General features: G+C 45.8%; 1 protein-coding gene across 7 annotated transcripts in view; it reads right to left on the reverse strand.

Annotated features, from left to right (window-relative positions):
• The window catches only part of NTRK3 (neurotrophic receptor tyrosine kinase 3), a 364,980-nt gene that overhangs the window by 49,415 nt on the left and 287,682 nt on the right, over positions 1 to 27,883 (reverse strand). For all 7 annotated transcript variants that reach the window (XM_053272596.1, XM_053272592.1, XM_053272593.1 and 4 more), the window contains exon 13: positions 3,175 to 3,305. In XM_053272596.1, coding sequence (XP_053128571.1) covers positions 3,175 to 3,305 — 131 coding nt within the window. The remainder of the gene's footprint in view (positions 1 to 3,174; positions 3,306 to 27,883) is intronic.

The following is a 27,883-nucleotide window of genomic DNA, read 5'->3' on the forward strand; positions in this document are numbered from 1 at the left end:
CTCCAGAGAAGATTGATATGTGAATAAAGTCCTATGCAGATGTTATAAGAAAAAGTCTATACTCACTTGCAGCATCCAGAAATGTGCTGGAAGTCACACCTGATACATCACTCACTCATCCTCCCAGTGGGTCACTCACTATTACAAAGTTTGTCTGAAGAAGTGAAAGCTGTAAGTGTGTTGGTGGGTGCTTCCATGATCCGGAGAGTCAGGTGCCACAGCCTGCCAATCATGGAAGCACACTTACAACATTCACCTCTTCAGATTCATCCCATAACCATGAGTGACCTGCTGGATGTGGGTAGATGGGTGGGTGACATACAAGACGGGACTTCTGGCATGCTTTCAGAAGCTGTACGCAAGTCCCACCTCTTTCTTATAATGTCTGCATAGAGCCTGAGTCTGAATGAATACTGGAAAGCATGTGAGGATTTAGAAAGGATTCTAAGGATTTTAAAAGGGATTTGGAGGAGAGCTGATCTTGTGGTTGCAAGCATGAATTGTCCCTTTTGCTAAACAGGGCCCTCTCTGCTTTGCATTTGAATGGCAGACTACATGTGAGCGCTGTAAGATATTCCCAGGAGTGTAGGGAAGCCACCGCCAGACCCAGTTTAGGTCACTGCCGCCAGCCACTCCACCCCAGCTATGCCCCCTGAATCTGGTATCAGACGGAGGGGGGCATGGCACACTTGCAAACAGAGCCGCATGCCCTGTTTTCAAACATATTCTGCCCAGCACCATGTTTGCAACAAGGCCAGGAGTACGCAGAAGGTTCGAAGTTCCCTCCCTGGCATGAGAGCTTGGAGAGACTTCTACCTGTAACCTTGGCCAGTCTGAGGCTCCCAGTGTGGGTAGGCAATACTGAGCTAGATGGACCAATGGTCTGGCTTGGTATAAGGCAGCTTCCTAAAGAGCCACTTTGGACTGGTTCAGTTTTATGTGACAAGTCTCCAGAAGCTTGGCTCTATCAAATTAAACTCTGCAAGAAAACCCATCCATTTCAAGCCATGCTTCTTTACCAGGGCATGAAGTACAATGCTGAGGAACTATGTCTGATAGCTGAGAAACTTTTCAAAAATAGGACAGACCTTTAAAAAAAAATTCAAGAATTTCTGTCCCACACCATCCAAGAGACAGCATACTTTAATTTTAATTCTCTTCCTTCAGGGGATAGCCTGACCAAATATATTTAGATAGATGAAGGTGTACTGAGCAGATGGCAAAGCATCCATCCTCATCTCAGGCCCTCGATTACTTTTAGATCTTTAATATCTTCATGGTGTTGATGTTGCCCCTTAAGAGAAATGCAGCTCACCTCCCTCCCTGTTCCCTCTACCTGCCCCCAGCCCTCAGGTTATCCTTTGCTTGGGAGCGGAACTGAAACTCTTTGTCTCATTTTCTCTTGTGTGTGATGAGTACCTCCTGGTTCAGCAGATTTTCAACAAGCATTCCAAACATCTTTGCGTTGCCTCCATACCATTCTCTGTCCTCACTAGAGATGGATCTGAACATTATCCAAGCACAGCCTGGAACATTTTCCTTGATGTGGATTTGATTGCAATTTGCTACATTCTACAAGCTGCCTTATTTTCTAAGCACAAGAGTGCGAATCCAAGCAGGCTTGTAATGCTCGGCTCCTTATAAGGCGGCCATTATGACCCTGAACCAATCACAGTGAGCATCTGCTTACAACGTCCATCCTACCACAATCCTACTATTACTACTATTTATATACCACTTTTCCACAACAGTTTGCAAAGCAGTTTACATAGAAAAATAAATAATAAATAAGGTGGATAATAATAATTAATAATAATAAATTTATTATTTATAATAAATAAATAATGAAGAAAATAGGGAGGGGTGGAGCTGGGGGGCTCAAGAGCTTGGGGGCCTGGGTTCTTTGAACCCATTCGCTAAATTATAGCTACACCCTGCTCCCCCCATCCAAGTATTCCACCCATTGCTGCCAATACACCTCTCACTACTTTATCTTCTCTGCTGCCCCAGCCGTGAAGGAAAGGATATGGGTTTCTCTGTATTCCCTTTCTGACACACTGCTATAATTACATGCAACAACAACAAATATTTATATACCACTTTTCAACAAAAGTTTCCAAACTTTTACATGAGGTTGTAAACTTTTACAAGTTCACATGGAGAAATAATAAATACTGCAAGGCACAGGAGTTCTTGGAAATGTAGTTTTACTACCAATGAGTTACATTAGTAGTGCTCAGAAAACCACATTTCCCAGCACTTCTTGCATCTCATACAAGGAGTCATAGCAGGAACATTTTTTGAAGCAACCTTGGTAACCTCTGGCTCTTTGAATTGTGCCTGGAAATGAATTGGAAGCTAGTGCAGGTTAGAAAGAGCCCTGTGGTCTGTTCTTATCAAGGATGCAGTTGCAGTTTAGTGGTAGAGCACTTCTTTGCATGCAGAAGGTTCCAGGTTCAATCCTTGGCATCTCCGGGTAGAGCTTGGAAAGGCCCTGGTTTGAAACCCTGGAGAGACACCGCCAGTCAGTGTAGACAAGTGGGCTAGATGGACCAAGGGTCTGACTCAGTAGAAGGCAGCTCCAGATCCCAATCCATTATGGGAAGAGTCCTAGTTCAGTGGTAGAGGAGCTGCTAGGCACAGAAGGTTCCATAGTCAGTCTAAGACTCTGAATTGCTGCCTGCTGCCAGTCATTCCAGACTGTAGAGGAGAACTGGTCTTTTGGTAGCAAGCATGACTTGTTCCCTTAGCTAATCAGGGTCCGCCCTGGTTGCATATGAATGGGAGACTAAAAGTGTGAGCATTGGAAGATATTTCCCTTAGGGGATGGAGCCGCTCTGGGAAGAGCAGAAGGTTTTAATCTCCCTCCCTAGCAGCATCTCCAAGATAGGGCTGAGAGAGATTCCTGCCTGCAACCTTGGAGAAGCCGCCGCCAGTCTGTGAAGACAATCCTGAGCTAGATAGACCAATGGTCTGACTCAGTATATGGCAGCTTCCTGTGTTCTTATGTTCCTATGTAATGAGGCTCTAACTTAGTCGAAGTCACCTTTCTATGTCCCAACCAGAAGCTTCCAATGTATCTTTAAACACAGCCCTGGATAGAGCTGCTCAGCCTTTCCTGATGCTTAGAATGATCATGCTGCACTGATCAGCACGGGTGCCCTTGGGATTTACCTTCACAGCCACTAGCATCTTGTCCTTGGTGGGACTGAGGTTGTAGCACTCTGCCAGGAAGACCTTCCCGAAAGCACCTTCACCGAGCTCCCTCTTCAGAATGATGTCTCTCCTCTTAATGTGTTGTACATCTGCAGGTGGAAAGGTGCAGGAAGGAGGGAAAATGCAAATTAGTGTTCATGCAAACCGCGGCTAACAAATAAATTTCATTTCTACCACCTAACAGACCCTCATCAATTTTCATTCCCCAAATGTGCCCTCTTCCGCACTTTTTCATTGTCTTTGCAAAGTCTCTGTTGTTTATCCATAACTCTCCTCCTCTTGAAAAGGAGGCAGGAATTCGCTAACTACCTGTCTCTCAAGATCGGGGACATCCTACCTTGTTAAAATGTTCTGTCTCCCTCCATGAGTTTTGCATTTTTACAAAGCCCCATCCCTTTACTGAGGGCTTCTGGGCTATTGAATTTACTGTCACTTGATGGATTGTTTCCTGTTTTCAAAGTTACAGAAAATCTTTTTAGCCTGGGGTGGAGAATTATGCTTGAGACACATGTCAACCCTTGAGACAAAAGATGTCACTGACATCTTATATCACCTGGCTTTGAATAAGAATTTGCCTCATTTGAACAGTGAGTTACACCCCCTGCCCTCAATTCTTCTTTGGCCTGGATGCATGGCAGCATCTCAGCCTCAGGAAGCCCTGCGTCCTGGGCTTTCCGGATGCTTAATGCCCATACTGAGGATCAGGTGCCCTGGGAAAACTATAGATCCCAAGGCCCCTGACACCTGGAACTTTGCCGCAGCAATATTCAAAATGCTAGGGAGAGAAGGAAGAAGGGAAGAATGCAGGACTCCCCTCCTGATTTCCAGTTTGCTTTTAATAGTTCGGTTTGCCAGGCCCAATTACAAACTGGATCAAAGGAAGTCCCTGCCTGAGACATCCACCAACCAACTACATTTGAACTGCAAAGCAGGACATCTCTGCTTCAGATCTTGTGTCTTTCATGAACTTGCCAGGTGATCTTAGGCGAGCCACTTACTCTCAGCCCAAGTTACAATATGGTGATAATAATACTGCCTTACTTTACAAGCCTAAAAGGAAGGCATCAAGATAACATATTTCTGAAGCACTTTGCACACACAAAAAGTGCTTTGCAAACGATAAGTGTTATTATTGCATGTGATATGGCCAGGTGTTCTCAAACGTGGCTCCCCAGATATTGTTGGACTACCACTCCCACCATCCATACTTGTCTCAGAATCTGAACTTGTGCCTTCTCCCAAAATTTGAGCCAAACATTTCCTCTTAAGAACAATGGACTCAGTCCTAATTTTTATACTGACTAAGTCAAAATAACCTGGTCTTCATTTAGAAAAGAAAGGTGGGAAAGACAGAGGGACATCTTAACTTAACTAACAGAAGTCAAAAGTTTGGAAGCAGGAAACATCCTAATGGCTCTCAAGCAATTAAGTCTGGTAGGTCAAAGATTTTGGGCTTGATATAAAAGCTACCAAGTCTAGACATCTATCTTTATTTGGGAAGAGCAATGTTGCAAGTTTACATAAGCAATACCCCTCTTAGTGAATGAGGCTTCTTCAGAGATGTCTCACTGACCTTTTCAAATGAATCTAAAACCCATGGGTTACTGACATTAATGTTATTAGTTGCATTAAGACACAAGGTGATCACCCAAACTAAGCATGCACAAAACCTGCTGGAGAAATTTTGTTTTCAGTTCTGATCTTGAGCAGTACATCCTCAAAAGAAAATCTGGCTGCCAATTTGAATTTTTGTGGGTTCTGGTTGCTCACTAATTCATTCTGTATCTTCCTTTACACAGGAGGACTTTTAAAAATCAGTACTTCACTTTTATCAAAGGCCCTCAGATGTGCCTATAGATGCATGTTTTGCTCATAATTGCTCTGCTTTATGATTTTATAAGGTGTTTTTTAAAAAACAAGTTCTTATATTATGAACAGTGACAACTCCACAGGCGCACCTTTCAAAGGGAAATGGAATTTGGAAATGCCCTGCCCTATTATACAAGCAAAAATCCATGAGGTCCAAGAGGGAACATGAAAAAGCAAGTCAGAGTTGCAGAACCATGGAGAGCTCCAGATGAGCTACTTGCTCCAGCAAAGGATAGAGCTCAACCAAATCATGCCGGTCGGTCCCAATGCCAGACTCTCCAGTTCAAGGCCCCAGTGACTTGCAGCTGCCTTGGTGGTGGAAGATGATCTGGCCTTGTGGAAACAAGCATGAATTGTTTAGCCTTTGCCAAACAAACCTTTGCTTGGTTTGCATTTGTATGGGTGACCACATAAAAGTGCTGTATGATATTCCTCTTAGGGGATGGGGCCATGGCTTAGTGGAAGAACATCTGCTTTGCATGCAGAAAGTCACAGGTTTGATCCCTAGCATCTCCAACTGGGAGAGACTCTTGCTTGAAATCTTAGGGAGCAGCTGCCAGTCAGAGTAAACAATACTGAGCTAGATGGACCAGTGGTCTGACTCGCTATAAGCTAGTTTCCTATGTTACTATTGTCTTTAACCCAATTAGGAAACACCAAATTTGTCTCCAAGTTCACTTTAGCCAGACATCACCTACACCTGGAGGAGGTTCTGTTGAGAAATGCTGCTAGCCAGAATGAAACCCTTTACACTTCTCTCCACATTGCTCTTTTTCTTTTTTCTTTTAACCACAAGTGGGAACGCACCCACCCACCCCCATACATCACTTCCCATTTTCACTTTAGGTGAAATCAGGTGCCACCTCCTATATAAATCCCCCCGCAAAGTTTCAAAACTCTGTAAAAAACATAGATGGAGGAAAGCCCATGTGTGGGCCTGCAGCAAAATCGAAGGCGAACAGGAGACAGAAAGGAAAGCATCCGAATCACTGACTCAGAAACAAATGCCGCCATTTGAGCTCCTGCTAACCTTTCCTCGCTTCTTTGCAAGTCCATTTTCCATGTAAGTTGTGAATAATAAGGCTGCCACCCAAGAGATTCTCTTGCAAGGGCACTTGGGAGGCTCATCTGCATAAAGCTATTTACAGCCTCCTGGCATCCATGCAACAGTGCCTGATAAACAGCTGCTGTTTGTTGTTCCAAGATGATGTCAGGTGCTCCAAGCTGGGTTGTCTGGCTCAGCCAGGTTGTGGTCAGTCAGCCTTTCTAACAAGGTGTGTGGAAACAGCCTTCACTCCCTGCATCCTGGCTAGTAGGACGCAGAAGTCTGTTTGCAAACGACCAACATTCTAATGAAGCACTTACTTAATGAACAAAGTCATGCAAGTTCAAGAGAGCTGGTCTTGGAGGAGCAAGCATGCATTCTCCCCTTTGTTAAGCAGGGTCCCCTTTGGTTTGCATTTGGATGGGAGACTACACTCAGACTACATCTGAGTGCTGTAAGATGTTCCCCTTAGGGGATAGGGCCATGGCTCAGAGGTAGAGCATCTGCTTAAATGCAGAAGGTCCCAGGTTCAGTCCCTGGCAGCATCTCCAGGCAGGGCTGGGTAAGGCTCCTGACCTTTGAGAGCTGCTGCCAGTCAGTGTAGACAATCCTGACCTACAATGACCCAGTGGTTTGACTCGTTATAAACCAGCTCCTATGTTCCAATATTCCTGCTTGTCATGATTGATTCCCACCTGCTGATTCTTCCTCTCTGAGTTTTCTTGGCTCATAGGGTCTCCCTACCTAACAAGCTGCTTGGATCTGAGGTCATTTCTGATGAACCAGAGGAAGGAAATAGGGAGAAGAGATCACCAGTGAGAAAAACCCCTTCCTGACTTCACTGATCCACAGGGGAAGCACCAGCATCCAAACTTAGCCAACAGAACTATATGCCAGACAGCAAGATGTGCAAACCTTTCCTTTCCAAACCTTAGTACAATTAACAGCTATCAAGGACTCAACCTCTAAATGGAAAGCAATACAAAGCATTGTGTCATTGAATCTAGGCAATTGGCCTGGCCTCTGATCCTTCCTGGATTAAAATTGATTTGCATCAGGTTCACATAATCCATTTCCATTCCCAGGAACCATGGCCTGCTCTGTTAATTCATTCCACGTCCTGTGACTCCTATTTCCTGGCTAACATAAATGCTGTTGGTAGAAAGACACCAGCAACAAATGAATAAATTAGAAAATAAAGTCATATTATTTTTTAAAACTTCATCACCATGTCAACAGACTTTTTTCCCCTATCGTGTAGACAACACATTCCCCTGTTGAACTCTCTTTTTGCGTGTTGGCCTACATCATCACATTACACATGTGCAAAAATATATAAGAGGGACATGCCTTCTTGTTCAATTTGTTTCCCACCCTTTTTCCAAGGAACTCAGGATAGTGTACATGGATCTCCCCTCCACCCTCATTTTTATCCTCACAATCACCCTGTGAAGTAGGTAGGGCTGAGAAAGTCTGAAAATAACACGATGGGAGAAGGAGGACCATGTGTATTACCCCAAATTCCTTGGAGGATTTGCAGGCTAAATAAAGAGCCTGCTTCTCACTGAAAAGGAGGGAAAACAAGAAACTGACAAAGAAGATACATGATAGAGGTTTATGCAGGTATGTCTGGTGTGGAGTAAGTATTCAGAAATATGTTTTTCTCCTTCTTTTATACGAGAAGAACGAATGAAATTGATCGACAAGATGGGGGGAAAGGAGGACTTGAAACAGATAATGCATGAAGTGTGCTGCCATAGGGTGTGGGAATGGCCACTAGCTTCAATGCCTTCTAAGAAGACTAGACAAAATAATGGTCATAGGAACATAGGAAGCTGCCTTCTACCAAGTCAGACTATTGGTCTATCTAGCTCAGTATTGTCTTCACAGACTAGCAGAGGCTTCTCCAAGGCTGCAAGCAGGAGTGTCTCCCAGCCCTATCTTGGAGAAGCCAGGGAGGGAACTTGAAACCTTGATGCTCGTCCCAGAGCAGCTCCATCCCCAAAGGGGGATATCTTACACATGCAGTCTCCCATTCAAATATAAGCTAGGCTGGACCCTGCTTGGCAAAGGGGGCAATTCATGCTTGCTACCACAAGACCATTGGCTTCTAAGGAGACTAGACAAATTAATGCCCCATCCATGGCTCTATGGAACCTCCATGTGCAGAACAGAGGCAGCATGCACTGAATACCAGCTGCTGGGGATCAACAGGAGGAGAAGGCCATTGCCCTCAAGCCCTGCTTCCTGGAGGCATCTGGTTGGTACTTGTGGGAAGCAGGATGCTGGAGTAGATGGACCACCTTGCTTCCAGCAGTGGCCAACCAGAGCTAATCCAGCAGGGTGTTTCCTATGTCCTCATGACAAGCAGCAGCAGCTACTGCTACTGTTACTGCTACGACTGTTACTACAACAACAAAGAACGTTTGCAGTTTTGTAGGTGTGGGGATTTTTGTTTCGAATCCAGAGAAACATTCAAAACTTAGACTCTCACATACATAGGAACTTAGGAAGCTGCCATATACTGAGTCAGACCACTGGTCCATCTCGCTCAGTATTGTCTACACAGACTGTCAGCGGCTTCTCCAAGGTTGCAGGCAGAAATCTCTCTCAGCTCTATCTTGGAGATGCTGCCACGGAGGGAACTTGGAACCTAGGTACTCTTCTCAAAGCAGCTCCATCCCCTGAGTGCGGGAATATTCTACAGCACTCACACTTCTAGTCTCCCTTTCGTATGCAACCAGGGCGGATCGTGCTTAGCTTAAGGGGACAAGTCATGCTTGCTACCACAAGACCAGCTCTCTTCCCTAACCCTAATGACTTGCAGACAGAAATTGTACACAGAGACACAGGAAGCTGCTGTTTAATGAGCCAGACAACTGGTCCTTCTAGTCAAGGGCGGCCCTTTCATGAGGCAAGGTGAAGCAGTTTCCTCAGGCAACAGATTGATGGGGCACCAGGAGGAGGCCATTGGAGCAGCCTTTTTGGTACCCATCGGGCCCTTTGAAGCTTTGTGCCTCTCCCCACATCCCTTCCAAGCCTCCAAGAAGCACAGGAGAGAAGAGGAGGCTGCTGGCAAACTTCCCCACTCAGCTTCCAAAGTTCAAGGGTTTGTTTTGAAAGGGGGCTGACCCTTATCAGGGGAATGGGGCAAGGCAGCATTTGGCACCTTGCCTCAGGCCCCCAAATATTTTTGGACTGCCCCTCATCTAGCTCAATATGGAATATACAACATTCCCTGTAGTCGCTCCTGGGCTGTGCAATGTGCTCCCTAGAGACATTCGTAGTTTAACATCTTTACCCACCTTTAAAAGAGCCCAGAAGACATGTTTGTTGTTGTTGTTTTTTAAGCCAGGCTTTTAGGAATGTTTGAATATTTTGAATTATTTTAACAGCTTGTTTTATTTTGTTTTTGTTGTGTTTCTTTTGCGAACCACCTAGAGCAGAATTTCTTAACCTTGGGCCCCCAGATGCTGTTGGACTACAACTCCCATCATCCTCAGCTACAAAGGCCATGTCTGGGGATGGTGGGAGTTGTAGTCCAACAACATCTGGGGGCCCAAGGTTAAGAAACCCTGACCTAGAGCCTTTGGAGTCAGGCGGTATATACATAAAATAAAATAAATAAAAATATACTCTGACTGGCAGAAGACTCCAGGGCTGCAGGCAGGAGTCTTTCCCAGACCTACCTGGAGATGCTAGAGACTGAAGCTGAAAACCCTCTGCATGCCAAGCAGATGCTCTGCCACTGAGCTGCAGCCCCATCCCCAAATATTCATTCAAGCCTGTTAGACTTACCCCTCTTACCCCTACATATGCCTAGGAAGCTCTCTCTGAGTCAGACCATTTATCAATATCCACCTCAATCCAGACCATTTAGTCCAGGCCTGCTCAACCTAGGCTCCTGGCTATTTTTGGACTACAACTCCCATAATCCCCAGCCACAGTGGCCAATAGCCAGGGGTTACGGGAGTTGTAGGCCAACATCTGCAGGAGGGCCGAAGCTGAGCAGCCCTGATTTAGTCTATCCAGCTCAATATTACCCACGCTGATTGTCAGTGGCTCTCCAAAGTTTCAGGCAGGAGTCCCTCTCAGCTCTACCTAGAGATGCTACCAAGGATGGAACTTGTGACCTTCTGCATGCTAAGTAGATGCTCTGCCAATAAGCTGCAGCCTCTTCCTCTAATGGTAAGAGTCCAGCAACAGGATACACCAGTCCGATTCACCAGGAAGGACAAGTGATTGCGCCATTTGGCTCCGAGAGCAACTCCTACACCCCCTCCCAACCAAGCTTTGTTAGTCCTTCCCGTGCTGTCCCTCCAGAATAGTCTCCTACTTTCTCTTCTTTACCGCCTGCTTTAAAGCCGACTTCTTTCATGTGCTCCCCTACCGCACATTTTGATCTCCTGAGTTGATCTGAAACTCTTCCTGGCAGGGGCGCCCTCTTTCATGCGCTTCTAAAGCCTGGCTTCCACCTACTGGCGCTTTGTGCATAACGACAATGGATGAGCGCATCATGCGAAATAAGGAGAATAATTAGTTCAAGGGGAGGGCGGGTCTTTTTGTAGCTTCTTCTCAACTCCCCTGCCCGTCTCGGCTCCACAATCTCTCTGTTCACAAGTTGTCCATGGAAAGATACTGAAAATGCTCTTATTTATTCATTATTCAAAATTATTCACTAATCTCCTCTTTGAATAATTGTAACAATAAATCTTACGTGGATTGAGCACCCTGTGACTATTAACATCAAATGTAAAATTCACAAATCTGGGAGGCAACTGCTGTAATTAAGATACATAACTAACCGGCACTGAATGTATTTCAAAACTGTACAGATGACTGCAAATTATTAGCAATTCAGACTTGGCCGCCTGGCTCTTCCGATGAGTGGCATGAAATACCAGCACTGACAAAAAGCGGGAGGATCACACAGGCCCGATTAGAAGCCCTTGCCATTCACACACGGACTAAACGCTCTCTTTCAATGAGGTTCTTAAATCCGCCAGCCGGATACAAAACTCATAATGGAGAATATGAGCGGGTGCAATCCCCAGACCAATTTCATTCACTCAAACCAATTGGAGGATCTGGGGATCAAATTAAAATCTGATTGCATGCATAATGCAGTCATGTCTTAAAGCATTTTGGGTATAATGGTGGTGTGCTTGAATGAGAGAGAGAGAGAGAGAGAGAGAGAGAGAGAGAGAGAGAGAGATTTATATGTTCTCATGGCAGGGGAAATTCTAAAACAAGTAATTTGGGGGAGCAACAGAGTAGTAAATAACATTATCAGGGGAGTGAGGATTTTGCTGTGCATTAAATGCTTGTAGAGATATGGTAATTAATGTTGTTCATTTATTGACTTTATTAATGAAGCTTGCTTGACATGTATGTATGTATGTATGCCTGCATGCATTTATTAAGTAAGTAAGTACATTTCTATACCGACCCATACAAAAAGGTTCTTGGGCAGGTCACAGTCTAAAAATAACCCTTAAAACATTAATGACTCTCATTTCATTTCCAAACCCATTCAGAAATGGGCCACATTCCTCTTTAAAAATGTGTTTTTTTTATTCGGCCAAATCTCCCAGTCTGCTTTATGGACTAGTTTCCTCTTCCTGTCCAAGACCATGGCATGTGGCAAGAAAGGCTGGGGTGGGGAGAAAGGTCAGTACCTGTTCCGAGTTGGGACATTCCAAGCTTGGAACGTTCTGCACATCTGTTTTTACCTCCTATTTTTTACCTCCTATTTTCTTCCCCAAACGAGAGGAAGCAACAAAAATATTTCCTCTCCTTGGAGCCTTCTACATATTTCCCTCCCAAGTAGGCTACTGATCATGAGGAAACCTTTCCCTGGCTCAAGGGAACCAAGGAGACCCAACTACCCACCACCACTCATAATTCTCCCCTCTCCATTCAGCTTGCTGTCTTCTTCTACTCCCTCCCAACCTAGAACCTGTCCTCCTATCTGGAGCCTTCAGAAAAGGGGGGGGGGGAGGATGAGGATTCCCCAAACTCCCACATTTAACCTGAAATTAAAACTTGCATTGGACCTTGGGAGGAGAATTATATCTGCTTTCTATACTCCTTGAAGACTGACTCATCAACTTGAAATTCCGTTTTGAAGCTTGTTTCCAAGAAAATGCATTTCTGTGGACTGCAGCCATGGACACTGAGAGAGTCTGAAGCCTTGATTGCTAATGCTTTCCGATGCTCATCTGTGGTACAAGAAATATTTGAAGAAAATAACATAGCTGAACTTGGGTGGGAGCGGGGAGAGAAATCAGACCTCCACAAGCAGAACAAAACAAGGGCTGGAATGATTTGACATGACTGATGGGAGATGGTAGGGTAGAGCAGTAGCTTTGCATGCAGAAGGTCCCAGGTTCAATCCCTGGCAGCATCTCCTGGTAGTGGGAAAGACTTCTGCCTGAAACCATGGAGAGCTGCTGCCAGTCAGTGTAGTCAATATCGAAGCCTGGATGCTCCTGATAAACATGGGCTGAATCGGTCAACTATGTTCCATCCATAGTTCAATGGTAGAGCATCTGTTTTGCATACCAAAGGTTCCAGGTCCAATCCCTGTCGCCTCTCAGATGGGAAAGAGTCTTCCCTACTCATAAAAACAGCCCTGCTGGGTCAGGCCCAAGGCCTATCTAGTCCAGCATCCTTTTTCCCACAGTGCCTCTGAGAAGCCCACAGGCAAGAGGTAAGGGCATGCTCCTCTCCAACTGGTACTTAGATGCCTCTTGCTTCCAAGGCTGGAGGTGGCCTATAATCACTTCTCAAAGGAAAACCCAGGAGAACTGCTGCCGGAAAGACAATCCTGAGCTCGATGAAACAATGCTTAAGACAGCTTCATATGTCCAGCCAAGATTAACACTTTTGTGTTTACTTGATCTTCCAGGCGACAACAATGGGACTTAGCCGCGCTTAGATTTTGTGGGATGGCATCCATTAAAAAGCTTGGCTCTGATCAGACAAGGTGGGATGGGGGAGAGCAGACATAGGAAGCTGCCAGATACTGAGTCAGACTATTGGTCTATCTAGCTCAGCATTGTCTTCACAGACTGGCAGCGGCTTCTCCAAGGTTGCAGGCAGGAATCCCTCTCAGCCCTATCTTGGGAGATGCCAGGGAGGGAACTTGGAACCTTCTGCCTTTCCCAGAGTGGCTCCATCCCCTGAGGGGAATATTTTACAGTGCTCACACTTCTAGTCTCCCATTCATTTGTAACCAGGGTAGACCCTGCTTAGCTAAGGGGACAAGTCATGCTCGCTACTACAAGACCAGCTCTCCTCCCATAAGCAACACGATGGGTCAGGGCTGCTCAACCTCGGCCCTCCTGCAGATGCTGGCCTACAACTCCCATAATCCCTGGCTATTGGCCACCGTGCAGGGATCATGGGAGTTGTAGTCCAAAAACATGTGGAGGGGGGGAACTACATTGAGCAGTCCTGCCATGAGATCTTGTCAAAGCACCCTGGTGTAAAATGGGACTTTCTCTTTAACTTTCCTGGCACGGAAGCTGCTTTATACAGAGTCAGACCATTAGACCATCTAGCTCAGTATTGTCTCCACAAGTGGTTCCCAAACAGGGTTCCTCCAGATGTTGCTGAACTACAACTCCCATCATCCACAGCCACAGTGACCAATAATAAGAAATTATGGGAATTGTAGCACAACATCTGCAGGAGGGCTGAAGCCGTGCAACCCTGGTCTACACTGACAGGCAGAAGCTCTCCAAGGTTTCAGGCAGGAGTCTCTCCCAGCTCGACCAGGAGCTGCTGGTGGGGATTGAACCTGGGGCCTTCTGCATGCCAAGCAGATGCTCTGCCACTGAACTGCAGCCCCATCTCTAATAAATATAATAGAGTCACTACTTTACATAGGGATGTAGGAAGCTGCTTTCTACTGAGTCAGACCATTGGTCTAGCTAGCTTGGTATTGTCTACTCTACGCTGTCTGGCAGTGGCTCTCCGGGGCTTCAGGAAGGAGCAAGTGTGGAGCCAGCCAAGCAGAAGCCCCTCTGACGACATCCCGTGCATGTGCCCCGAGAGAAATCCCCTCCCCGCCCAGGAGTGAGCACTTGCCCATCCTTTTCAGGCAGCGTTTGCTGCCTGAAAGCATCTATTCCCCTTTCTCTCCCTCCAGAGACGGAGAGAAAGGGAGAATAGATGCTTTCAGGCAGCATTTGCTGCCTGAAATGACAGGAAGGGCTCGCTCGGGCTCTTTGGAGCTCAAGGCCACACCCCCTTTGTGTGTGACATCATGTGCAAAGGGGTGTGGCCTTGAGCTCTGAAGAGCCCAAGCGAGCCCTTCTCTGTCATTTCAGGCAGCGAACGCTGCCGGAAAAGGATGGGCAAGTGCTCGCTCGGGGCTCTTAGTAGTCTGGGCATGGGTGTGTGTGTGTGTGGGGGGGGTCATTCAGGGCTTTTCCAGAGCTTGAGGCACACATGCCTTGGGGCTTCAGCAGCCCCTAGCATTGGCAGCCCAGGTTCTTTGAACCCGTTCACACAATGGTGTCTACACCCCTGGGCAGGAGTCTCTCCCAGCCCTACCTGGAGGTGTTGCCAGGGATTGAACCTGGGACCTTCTGCATACACAGACTCTCGGCCACGGAGCTACAGCCCCATCCTTGGGGCTGTATTCAGAACCTATTGCAAAAGGGAATGGGGAGCAGAATCTGGAGGAGAAAAAACTGACACCTTGGCAGAGATGGGAAGAAAAGAGATGGAGGGAGGAGAAGGGGGGGAAATTTCTGGTGAGCATATTTTGCTTTGCACCAGCCAGCCTCCCTCCTGCTTCTCCCCCCAATCGGAGTCCCAGGTTGCCAAACCACTTCAGCTGCAACATTAATTCAATACCACACATTTAATTACACATTATTTGGAAGCAAATTTATTTGAGTGGAGGAAAGGAGTCTTCGGAGAGCGGCTGCTTCCCCCAGCCTCGTGTGCCTGGCAGCAGCAGCAGTGGTGGGGGTGGGGGGTTGGGGTGAGGGGGGGGTGAGTGCTCTGAGCGGAGCCAAAGAGAAGAGTGGTTTGTTCGACATCAGCTGCAATTGCCATTCCGTTCACTCTCCCCAGAAGGGAAGGTTTGTTTTAAAGAGATACGGTTGCACTTCACAGGAAACTCTGCAGGCTGGGGCTTGAGTCTTTCCCCATCTTGCAATTCCTCCACCCCAAACCCCATCTCTCCTCCCACCCCCTCGACTGGAAAGTACTGTGGCAGGCAGACTCAGTGATTTTTCTTTGCTGTTTTGGAATGGAAAAGCTACTTGAGTGGAAGAGTGCGGCCGGTTCTGCTCCCTGCTGGGACCGAGGCAGTAGTCGGATTTCAGACTTGTGTGCTTGAACAATGCGGAAATCAGACACTTCATGGCATCCTATTGGTGAGATGGATGGATAATCCCAATAAAGCTCAGTGTCGAGAGGTTTGAGAGCTTTTAAGCAGCAGGCTCAGAACATAAGGGCCGGCCTCCTCTTGTCAGGAAACAAGCATATGTCCAGCACCAAGAGTAGGTTGCTTATGTTCTATACCTTGCAAAATTCAGCTTTGGGCATTGCAGGAACATAGGAACACAGGAAGCTGCTATGTACCAAGTCAGACCATTGGTCTATCTAGCTCAGTATTGTCTTCACAGACTGGCAGCAGCTTCTTCAGGGTTGCAGGCAGGAATCTCTCTTGGCCCTATCTTGGAGAAGCCAGGGAGGGAACTTGGAACCTTCTGCTCTTCCCAGAGCGGCTCCATCTCCCAAGGGGGAATATCTTAGAGTGCTCACACTTTTAGTCTCCCACTCAAATGCAAACCAGGGTGGACCCTACTTAGCTAAGAGGTAAAGTGGAATAAGCTGGCACACAGAATCCATAATGGCTGGAGCCCACCCAAGGTCAATCGAGGGTCCTTCCAGATGGCAAAAAGCTGTGATTGCATGCAAAGTGGGAGCTTACTCCCTACATGCTCTCACAGGTTTTCATCACAGCAATTTGACCAGGATCGTTCCATTTGCAAAGCAAGTGCTCTACCACTGAGATATGCCCCCACCCTAAATAAATATAAAGAATCACCACTTTACATAGGAACATAGGAAGCTGCCATATACTGAGGCTATTCTCATGACCAGCAAAAATCGGGCTAGGAGATCCTAGCCTGACTTTTGCTGGTCGTGTAACCCGCTTGTGAAACCCTCCCCTTAGCGAGTGCTTTGCTAACGAGGGTTTCCGGATTGTGCGTTGCCGCAGCACGGCTCCACGCCATGGCAACTCACGAGGAGACCCCTGACCGGGAGGCTAAAAAGCAGCCTCCCGGCTCGGAGGTCTCTCCAGCATGCTCTGCGCACATCGGGAAGGCACCATGGAGAGAATGTCTGTCTACCTGCAGACCCACCTCTCCCATCCAGTTACATCCCATCTGGTCAGATCATCTCGGAGGGCCCTTTTGTCGGTCCCTGATTTCCGAGAGGTTCGGGGCGCTAGGACCCATGAAAGGGCCTTTTCGGTTGCTGCCCCACTTCTCTGGAACTCCCTTCCCCTTCAGATTCATCTAGCCCCTTCCTTACTGATTTTTAAATCTCTATTGAAGACTTTTCTTTTTTTGCCAGGCTTTTGCCCTGTAGTTTACCTATTTGGTTTTTCTCTTTTTTGTTAGTTACTTTAGTTTTTAATTTAGAATGTAATTTTAATGTTGTCTTGCTTTGCATGTTTTTGTACACTGCCCAGAGTCTTCAGAGTGGGCGGTATATTAAATGTTTCAAACAAACAAACAAATAAATGTTAGGAGGAACTACTATTCCCAGATGCCCATACGTGCCTTCTCAGCTGACCTTGTGGGCTCCCACTCCTGTAGAAGAGCCACCCCCATGGATAGGGTGAGTCTGCTCCCCTAAATTTTTCTCTGCTCCCCCATACTTATTTTTGGGCAAATTATTTATAAATAACTGAATGTTACTTTCACTTAGGACTGGGGGAGGGGGCAGATAAGCTGCCCATCCTGTTTTGTACCCCCCCCAACTTTTAGGCTGTCAGTGGGGTGAATGGCTGCCTCTGTGCAGCACAAGGAGGGTGGTGCATATTCCTCAGCATCAGATGCCTAACTGCACAACCCTAACAAATAGCCCTTCATTCTGCAATGAAAGTCCTTGTTCTTACTGATATCCCTGGCTTCCTGGGTGATTTTGCATGACTCCTTTTCATGTGATAGGTCCCAGTTACACCCCACCCCAAACATCAAAGGAACATAGCATAGCAAGCTGCCATACACTGAGTCAGACCATTGGTCTATCTAGCTCAGGATTGTCTTCACAGACTGGCAGCGGCTTCTCCAAGGTTGCAGGCAGGAATCTCTCTCAGCCCTATCTTGGAGATGCTGCCAGGGTGGGAACTTGGAACCTTCTGCTGTTCCCAGAGCAGCTCCATCCCCTGAGGGGAATATCTTACAGTGCTCACACTTCTAGTCTCCTATTCATATGCAACCAGGGCAGACCCTGCTTAGCTAAGGGGACAAGTCCTGCTTGCTACCCCAAGACCAGCTCTCCTCTCCTCCTCTCCTCTCCTCTTTCTTTCTTTCTTTCTTTCTTTCTTTCTTTCTTTCTTTCTTCCTTTCCTCTGGGGTTTCTGAAGGCCCCTCTTCTGCCCCCCGCTGCCCAGTTCAGTAAGGGATGGGCCGATTTTACTCACAATCAACTGACATCATCAAGTTTGTATCCATAAACCTCTTTAGTGAACTATACTATTTAAAAGGGCTCCATTTGATAGATGATCATGGAACTGCTTTGACGTGGACTGGAGGCAGCACAAAAGCCATTTTGTGGCTCTTTTTAAAAATCCTGTGATATATATATATATATATATAGCTAAAACAGGAGCAATTGGTTCTTTTTTTGCTGGGGGGGATTATTGCTGGAGAGTTGGAAACCTGGAGAGCAAGGTAGAGTACTTTATTTCTCTTATTTATGTCCCCTCTTGATTTTTAGCCTTTTGTGTGTGTGTGTAGGAACCCAAACCCTAGATTCTCACAGGGGGTAAGGTTTTCTTATTTGTGGTTTCTGTATTCATGCCTATAGGTGAGGTGAGAACGGAACCCACACAAATAATGAGGGCCTCCTGTATTTCATATCTAAATGGCTGGCTGTGGGAAAATGGCCATACCATACCCTCTGCCCCTTCCTCTCTCTTCCTCTCTCTGCTCAGGAATGCTTTTACTTTCTGCCCCATTCATTTACCTCCATTTTCTTCCCCCACAAGATAGACTTTCTTGCTCCCCTCCAGCCTCCCCTTGAATTCTCCAAAGTTTATCCAAGAATTCAAGGCGTCTGATGTGAAAATCCCTTATTCTGTCAATGCAATTTTTTAATACAAGTTGCCATTTTGTGACTGGCCCCATCTCCCCATATCACAATTTGGTGATCAACTCCACCTCCGCAAGCAGCTATTTCATGCTGGAAGCTTCTAGCAAGAGAAAAAAAGTAGCCCCTGGATGTCTTAAATCTGCCCATGCATCTTACAAAGGGGCATTCTGTCTCCTATGAGAATGAAAGGACAATACCTCTTTTAATATCATGCCTCCATTTGCTGTTTAAATACTTGCATTTTTAAATAGATTCTCCTAACAGATTGCTCAAAGGTTGTAGCCCCACGTTCAATTATTAAGAATAAATAATGGAAGACTAAACAATGAGCAGAGAGGGAAGGAAGGAAGGAAGATGAAAAATTGAAATCTGTGTGTGAGAGAGGAAGGAATCCAGACGAAAAAGTGCTCTTGAGGTCAAATGTATATATCCACTGATCACTACATACAGGGGGGAAAGTATTCTCTCTGAAATTAAGACCTGGCTGCAATGTACTGCTCTGAAACAGAAATAAAACCCAAACCTTTTGGAAAAAGAAACATCTCTAAGTGATCTGGTTAATTAAAAATTTAAACATTTGTTTTACTTTCAGTATTCCCTCCACAAGTTCTGGTTTCTGTCGGATATAGAAGTGCCAAAAATATCATGAGAAAAAGTTGCTCTTAAAATTTTTGGCCCCGCTGAGAGTGGGAAGTGGTGTAAAATGTAGGGCAGGAGTCCTCGCTCTTGTCAAACCCATTCCTGAGAGATTTGCCACCATTGCTCATGAGGTCAAGCTTTGGTAGACCCTCATGCATTCTTCCCTCACTGTTAGAAGCAGTCTTGATCTGTGTACCTGCCTCCTCCATCCTCCTGGAGGACCGGTTTGGGATGCCACAGTCAGGCCATGCTGATGCAATACGAAGATCCCAGAAGTAAAGCCATACGGTGTGAAACAAGAGGTGCTGAAAGACGGCTCTCAGCTTGTGTTATGATTTTATTACCATGTTTCTGTCTAATTTACCTAATTTCCATCTTCCGCCTCTCTTCCCACATCACCCACACTCCTCCACGGCAATCCCCAAGCAGCCTTCTCTCCTGCATTTCAGCTGGAATTGCTTGCTATCCTATGGCATGACAAGGTGTTGCTTTTGACTTATGCTTTTCTAATGCCCCACCTGGGGCTTTCTCCTACTTTGTCTCTGTCTCAGGTCCTCTCAGCTTTCTCCTTGCTGGTATCATCCACATGCCCTTCTCGCTTTCATCTCTCCAACACTGCTGACCGAAGGAAGGCCCCAGAGACTAAGGAACGTGAGAAAACTCCTCCAGCCCCTTCAACACTCAGGTCTAAAATTACTGTGGTTTGGCTGCTTTAGTGAAAGTTGTTAGACTCTGCGAATCGCAGCAGGAGAGACAGAAAGAGTGGAAGACGTTACCAAGGAATGAGCTGCTCCAATGAGCTTAGCAGCTGCTCCCCATTCAACAAACAGAAACTAAAGCTTCTTCATGGATGGACTTAGGCGCTTGTGTGATTCAGCATGGAAGAGCACAAAGTCACTTCTGCCTTTGTGGGTCAGCAACCCCTATGGTGCATGTTTCTGGGTGACATCACATCTTATCTACCTTGGCCATACTCATTTGGGGAATTCCAGAAGCTGGCAAGGGGAAAACAGCACAAGAGCCAAGTTCTCAATGATGGTGGCAAACCTTTGTCTGGCCTATCTCGTTTCAGCTGGAGGTAGGAACCCATGCGGTGAAATCTGGATCAAAATATTCATGCACGTTGAAAATCACACTGTCAGGAAAGGAGCAACTCTAGAACTAGTCTGCGGTAGCAAAGCGGGAGCAAAGAACATTATTAGGCAGACAAGGATTGTGCTCTATATAAGGCTTGTCCACATGGCTGTAAAGTGGGTAGGACAAGCATCCAGGAGATGCGCGCGCTCCCAATTTCCAGCCATGTATGAGTTAACTGCTTCTAAATAGTTATAGAAGAGGCTGTAATTGTTTTACTAAAGTTAGGGAAGTGCAGAACACTCACAGATGTTTTGCCTTTGGAGGAATCCTGAAATTTGCTTGAATTTTCACTTGTTTGAAAGGTTGGTGCTTGCCAGTTTTAACATAATATAAAGGTCACTCCCTCACTTACAAACACTTGAGTTACAAACTACCCATACTTGCAAACAAAGCTCCAAAATGTATTATATTAATGAAGTCTCCAACTTATAAATGCCAACTTGCACATATGAACAACTCATCCCTAATAGGGACAATGTATATGTTATGTTATGTATACATTTTCAAAATAAAATAAAATAAAATAAAATAACCCCCTAGACCTCCATCCAGGAATGGCAGTCCACAGCCCTGGCCCAGGCGCTTACTGGAGCAACACTGAAATGAACCCATCAGAACCTTGCCAGCACCCTAGCATCCTCTCGAATTCAGTTTACACAAACTGTTTGCCTGCTTGCAATGTTTGGAATGATGGGGAAGCACTGAAGCTTGGCTTCACAGCCAGGAAGGTCGGAGGCCAATGTTTGCTAATCTTATCCGGTCTGTCTGCTGTTTATCTCCTATTCATCATCCTACAAGCTTGGTCAATGGTTCTGAAAGCTGAAGAAGAGACCACCAAGGTGACATTCCATGCAGGAATATCTGTGAGAAAGGCAACTGGGTCCTTCAGCTTTATCCTCACAATACAGGACCCTCAAATGAGAGCTGGGGAAGAGAGCTGGGTCTTCTGGTAGGGGGCAGCGTTCCTTCTAACAGGGATTCCCAAATGTTGTTGACTACGACTCCCAGGATCCCCAGCCAAAGGCCACTGCAGCTGGAGATGCTGGGAGTTGTAGTCAACAACATGTGGGAATCCCTGTTAGAGGGAACACTGGTGACTAAATGTGAGCAATGTAAAATATTCCCCTTAGGGGATGGGGCCCTAGCTTAGTGGTAGAGCATCGGCATGCTTGCATGCAGAAGGTCCCAGGTTCAATCACTGGCAGCATCTCCAGATAGGGCTGGGAAGACTCCTGCCTGTAATCTTGGAGAGCCACTGCCAGTCAGTGTTGACAATACTGAACTAGATGGACCAATGATTTGACTCAGTATAAGGCAGCCTCCAATGCTCCTAAGTGGGCATGTAGTTTTGTATTATTAAGTGATCACAGATCACGGTCTTGGCAAAGGGCATTTCCTAGAATATTGTGACTGAATGAAATACATTCTAAGGATAGAAACTGAGGTCAAAGAAGGTGCCATTATATAGTCCTTTTGTACAATGTGTGTGTGTGTGTGTGATTTCCCATTATTACCTATGAACTATTATTTCCTATGGGATGATGCATCGTCCCAATATGATCTAAGCTGCCATTTGTATTGATGGAGCAATACAATAAACTCTGAAATCAGATGGCATCTGACCAGTTCTGATATTTTGACCTGTGCACAGCCTACCACATAAATGGCATGTTCATCACGGTCAGATCACAGGTGAAGTTGCAAGCACTGTTCCCTCTAACATGTGTGCATGTACACATGCTCACAAGTTTTCTGATGTCTGCTCAGTTAATTTTAGATCCCGCTCAGGCTGAATCAGGAAGGCCTGACTCTGAATGCGTGTGTGCACACACTGCCTTGATACTGCCGCCCAGAACAAATCTCATTCTGCACAGAGATGAAAAAAATTAGAGGGACCACTGATTGCAAGCTATATGGGCAAAGAGGCACCTTTTTAACATGGTGATTCTCTTTATTGAGCAAGGGGGGAGTAACTGGCCCTATCCATCCCCCAGCACAGCATCCCTCCTGTGGCTGGTGCTGGTGCCTAGCTTATGTTTCTTTTTAGATTGTGAACCCTTTAGAGACAGGGGGTCATCTTATTTATTAATTATTTCTCTATGTAAAGCACTTTGCAAACGTTTGTTGAAAAGCGGTATATACATATTTGTTGTTCTTTACGACTTTCAAAAAATAGATCACTTAAAAATAAGAGCCTTGCTGGATGAGATTAAAGGTCCATATAGTCAGCCATCATGTGTCCTCCAATGACCAATAAAATATTTCTAGCCACTGCTATTTAGAGGCTGAGTGTATTTCTGAAAACAGAGGTTCCATAGGGCTAATATCCAGTTCTAGCCCTCTCCTCTCCCTTGTGTGCTCAGCCGCAGCTGGACAGGAGAGTTTCCCCTCTTACCTCATTCTGAAGCTGGGGAAAGAGTCCGAGGAGGGCCTGCTCTTCCTAAACATAAGCAAACTCCCTGCCTTCAACCTGGTTCTTAACTCACACATGACGGCATGATGCTGTTGCTTCCCTAATAACAATCATGAACAAAGCTAATGTTGGAAACTTCCATCTACAGCCAAACTGGTGTCTCTTTGCCCAGTTAGCAGGGCAAAAGTACAGTTTTGCAACCAGTGGTCCCTCTAATTTTTTTCATATCTCTCTCTCTCTCTCTCTCTCTCTCTCTCTCTCTCTCTCTCTCTCTCTGAGAGCTGGTCTTGGTGTAGCAAGCATGACTTGTACCCTTAGCTAAGCAGGGTCTTCCCTGGTTGCATATGAATGGGAGACTAGAAGTGTGAGCACTGTAAGATATTCCCCTCAGGGGATGGAGCTGCTCTCAGAAGAGGCAACCTTGGAGAAGCTGCTGCCAGTCTGTGAAGACAATACTGAGCTACACAGACCAATGTTGGTCTGACTCAGTATATGGCAGCTTCCTATGTTCCTATGTTGCATAATGAAAAGACACCTTAGTATGGGAAGGTAAAGTTTGTGCTAAGCCAGCCCAGAGAACAACCACTGTCAATCTTAGAAGTGCTCATTTCCTCCACCTGTTGATTTATCATGCACAATAGAGAAAATTAGCAATAGTATTCTCTCTTTTGCATTCCAAAGCTCTATTAAATGCTATCAATTACCTTGACTAATATTTTACCTGGCTATTCCCTTAATCGCAATGAATTTATGAGTTTCATCACAGAAACAGCTTCCCAAGCGCCCTATATTCTAATACGATGTTTTTATGCTTTTCCAATAATGAGAAGTTACTATTGCAGCTGCTGCAAGAAAATTATAGGCTGCACCTTTTATATTGACTACTTGCTCCTGGATTCTGTGGAGTTTAGATGTTCCAGTAGATCTATTTTAATTATCTTTTACTCTCTTGCCATTGGAATTTGATGTTTGGCATCTGTGTCACGTTGACCCTCCTTTTATGTATATATTAGATGTATATCCTGCTTTATGAAGCCCTCTAAGCAGCTTACAACTTTTTAAAATTCAATTTAACCTGCTCCCCAGGAGTCAAAGCTTCTATTTTGAGTGGTGCTTCTGTTTGTCCAGAATCCACTGAGGAGCAATGCTTTCCTTGCATAGTCCAGGAGAGAAAATGGTGGATGTTAAATTTATTCACAATCTGTATGCTGGCTAGACAGGTGGAGGGCAAAGCAGGAATTCTCCTCTGGCTGGTTTTGGGGACTTCTAATGCTTGCCTCTTCTTTGAAGCAATTATTCCTAAACCTTATTTCCAGGTAGGAAACTGGAACATCCTACTAGAATCTCTGAGAATTTGCCTGCATGTGTTTTAAGATAATAGCCAATCTCCCCATTACTATGAGACTGTCATGGGAATATAGGAACCTGCCATATACTGAGCCTGACCATTGGTCCATCTAGCTCAGTATTGTCCACACAGACCAGCAGCGGCTTCTCCAAGGTTGCAGGCAGGAATCTCTCTCTCAGCCCTATCTTGGAGATGCTGCCAGGGAGGGAATTTGGAACTTTCTGCTCTTCCCAGAGCGGCCCCATCCCCTAAGGGGAAAAATCTTACAGTGCTCAGACATCTAGACTCCCATTCAAATACAAACAAGGGCAGACCCTGCTTAGCAAAGGGGACAATTCATGCTTGCTATCACAAGACCATTAGGTAGTTGAACACTAGAATGCAGCCCTTCAGTGATAGATAGATTAGTTTAGATAGCTTAGGCAGATAGCAATCTTCATGTTAAAAGTTGCCTGAATATAGTGAGCAAGACAACCAGAGCGCTACACTAACCAGTTTATTGATTGTGCTTATGTAGCACTGATCCTGAAGTTTAAGGTGCTGCTGCTAAGAATTCCACCATCTCTTTCTTTCACTTTGTGGTAATTGGATGGATGTTTCAAATTACTAGGTTATTATGAGATCGCAACAATTAAGTTATGACAGATCCGATTGTATGTATCTATTCATTGAAAGCTTCTTAAGAATATTGAATCAGCTTCCTTTCTTCTGTTCTCCCCTAATTCACTGAAACCATTATTATTGCAATTTCTTCCCCTATTCCCTAACCCCCGCCCCAAACGTGTCTATTCTTAGTCTCTCCGTAGAGATTTTGAGACTGCCATCAGTCATTGCTGGCGATTAGACGAACCTTAGGGGTGAGTTCAGCCTTGAACCGCTGGTTATTTTCTGTGAAAAACATTAATGCAGAGACTGTGAACAACGGAGGTCTTTTAAAAACACCCAGGAGGCCTCATATTTCTGACCTCCTCCAAGTTACCAGATTTCCAGCCAAGACTCCATTGTTATCAACCGCTGTCTTGCAGTTGTCTCTCCAGCCTGGCCTCCCCTCGACTTTACATTTTTCAAATCCTGCTCCAGAATTCTTAAGCTTGGCTATTCATCTCCAATGTGAAGACTTGTCAAATGCATGTTGACAATCTAAATAGGCTCTCTGTTCATGAACTGGCTGTATGGGCGGCAGCACTGGATTCTCCCAGGATACCAGCATCAACTCCCCGAGTCTCAGTCCAGTCAGCTCTTCTCCGGGCTTTGCTTGTCCAGGTGTGCACGCCTCACCATTTCCTTTCTGATAATGATCTGAAACAGATGTTAAGCTTGCTGGCTCTAGGGGGACGCGGACGGAGGCCTAGTTTCCCCTGCTAACTGAGCAAAGAGGCGCCTTTTTAAAGTGGTGATTTTCTTTATTGAGCAGGGGGAGAGCAACTGGCCCTATCCATCCCCCAGCCCAGCATTCCTCCAGTGGTTGGTTTGACGTGGTGATTCTCAGTGGCTGGTGTCTATCTTATGTTTATTTTCAGATTGTGAGCCCTTTGGGGACAGGGAGCCATCTTTGTTTGTTTATTTCCATTTATCTATGTAAACCATTTTGGGAAAGAGGGATAAAAAAATTTGTAGTAGCACAGGAACGTAGGAAGCTGCCATGTACTGAGTCAGACCATTGGTTTATCTAGCTCAGTATTGTATACACAGACTGGCAGCAGGTTCTCCAAGGCTGCAGGCAGGAATCTCTCTCAGAAAAATTCCCAGAACCCCAACTGGCACTGCACCAAACCCACAAAAAGCCCACATTACGCCAAGCCTACTTCAGATCGAGGATTACTGATGTGGGCTTGATGCTTGGTGCAGTGACAATTGGGATTGGGCCATAACTTGGTGGTAGAGCACCCGCTTGGCATCACCCCTGCTAACTTGGCAAAGAAGCACCTTTTGACGTGGTGATTCTCTTTATTTAGCAGGGGGAGAGTAACTGACCCTATCGAACCCCAGCACAGTGCCTCCAGTGACTGTTGCTGGTGTCTGTCTTGTGTTTCTTTTAGATTGTGAGACCTTTGGGGACAGGGTTCTATCTTATTTTTATTTATTATTTCTCTGTGTAAACCACCCTGAGCCATTTTTGGAAGGGAGGTATAGAAATCGAATAACTAACTAACTAAAAGGTCCCAGGTTCAATGGGTCCCAGGTTAAACCTGAATTTAACCACTACTTTTTAAGGGGATCTTCTTAAATTCAGAGTCACCTTCAATTCTGGTAAATACATGACTGAGCTAGATGGACCAATGGTCTGACTCCGTAGAAGGTAGCTTCTTGTGTTTCCTATGTAATTTTCCTGAGTTCAGACAACCTGTTCTGTGGAAGGGCATGCACTTCAGCAATCTGGGCTTCCTGCAGAGCTCACATTACATCAGTCAGCAGAACCAACCCAAAGGAGATGCTCTTCCACTGAGCTGTCGTCTTTCTCCTGAGTGCACACACACACATCAGCAAAGTGCCACCAATGAACCAAAGGAAACTAATGTTGTGTCAAGCTGTGTATGCTCCAGTTCCAGAAATTAAATATTGAAAATTCTCAAAGTCAAAAGTGGAATTCATGAGTCAAAAGCAGGGCAGAGCATCCTCATGGAAGGACAGAGGAAGGGAACAGGGGAAACGTGTCCATCCCTTTTGTGTTAGATTTTAATGTGACCCTGCTGCATGAAACGCAATGACCAGTGCACCAGGCAAACATCGGGAGATGTGGCCAGGCACAGAGCACTTGGATAATGTTTAGCCCTCAAAGGCTCAGCCACTGGGATAACTTCTAGCCTGTCATATGCCCTGGAAGGAATCTCATACCCTCAAGGATATGGAGACAGACTGCAATTGTTTGGTGGTGAGGAAAAGCCCTTTGTACACATTCAGGAGAGCTGGTCTTGTGGTAGCCAGCATGAATTGTCCCCTTAGCTAAGCAGGGTCTGCCCTGGTTGGGTATGAAAGGGAGACCACATGTGAGCACTGGAAGATATCCCCCTCAGGCAGGGGCGGCTCATGAACTCACCTCCAGGGGTGGCAGTGGGTGGCTTCTTTAGCTGTAAACGGAGCTGGTGTTCTGTGCCGCCCAGCAGCCCCCGTGGCGGGGAATCGCCTCTGTGGGAGTCAGGTCAGTGGCGGAGGTGATTCCCCGCCGTGGCGGCTGCTGGGCAGCATGGAGCATCGGCTCCGTTTACAGTTAAAGAAGCCGCCAGCTGTCCCCCACCCCCCGGAGGTGAGTTCACGAGCTGCCCCTAACCTCAGGGGATGGAGCTGCTCTTGGAAGAGCAGAAGGTTCCAAGTTCCCTCCCTGGCATCACCAATATAGGGCTGAGAGAGACTCCTGCCTGAGACCTTGGAGAGGCCGCTGCCAGTCTGTGAAGACAAGACTGAGCTAGATAGACCAATGGACCAACTCAGTATATGGCAGCTTCCTATGTTCCTAGAAGAACTTTCCTATATAGTACAATATTATCCCATCTCTCTGGGCTCTCTCTGGGTGTGGCCTGTGTGGGTAACCTCCTAGCACAGGAGTAGGCAACCCCTACACTACCTCTGGGCTTTGGAATGCGCTCCCCATTGAAATAATGCGCTCCCCATCTCTGGTCACTTTTAAAAAGGCACTGGAGACATATTTGTTCACCCAGGCTTTTGATTAGATTTATAGTTTTAGAAATATTTTTAATGTTGGGTTTTAAATTATTTTAATGTCAGTGATTTTAAAGTTTAAATGATTTTTATTGTAAACCGCTCGGAGACCCACGTTTCGGGTGGCAAAGAAACATGTTAGATAGGTAGATAGATAGATAGATAGATAGATAGATAGATAGATAGATAGATAGATAGATTAGATGGA

Source organism: Hemicordylus capensis, chromosome 10 (assembly GCF_027244095.1).
Source record: "Hemicordylus capensis ecotype Gifberg chromosome 10, rHemCap1.1.pri, whole genome shotgun sequence".
Lineage (NCBI taxonomy): Eukaryota > Metazoa > Chordata > Lepidosauria > Squamata > Cordylidae > Hemicordylus > Hemicordylus capensis.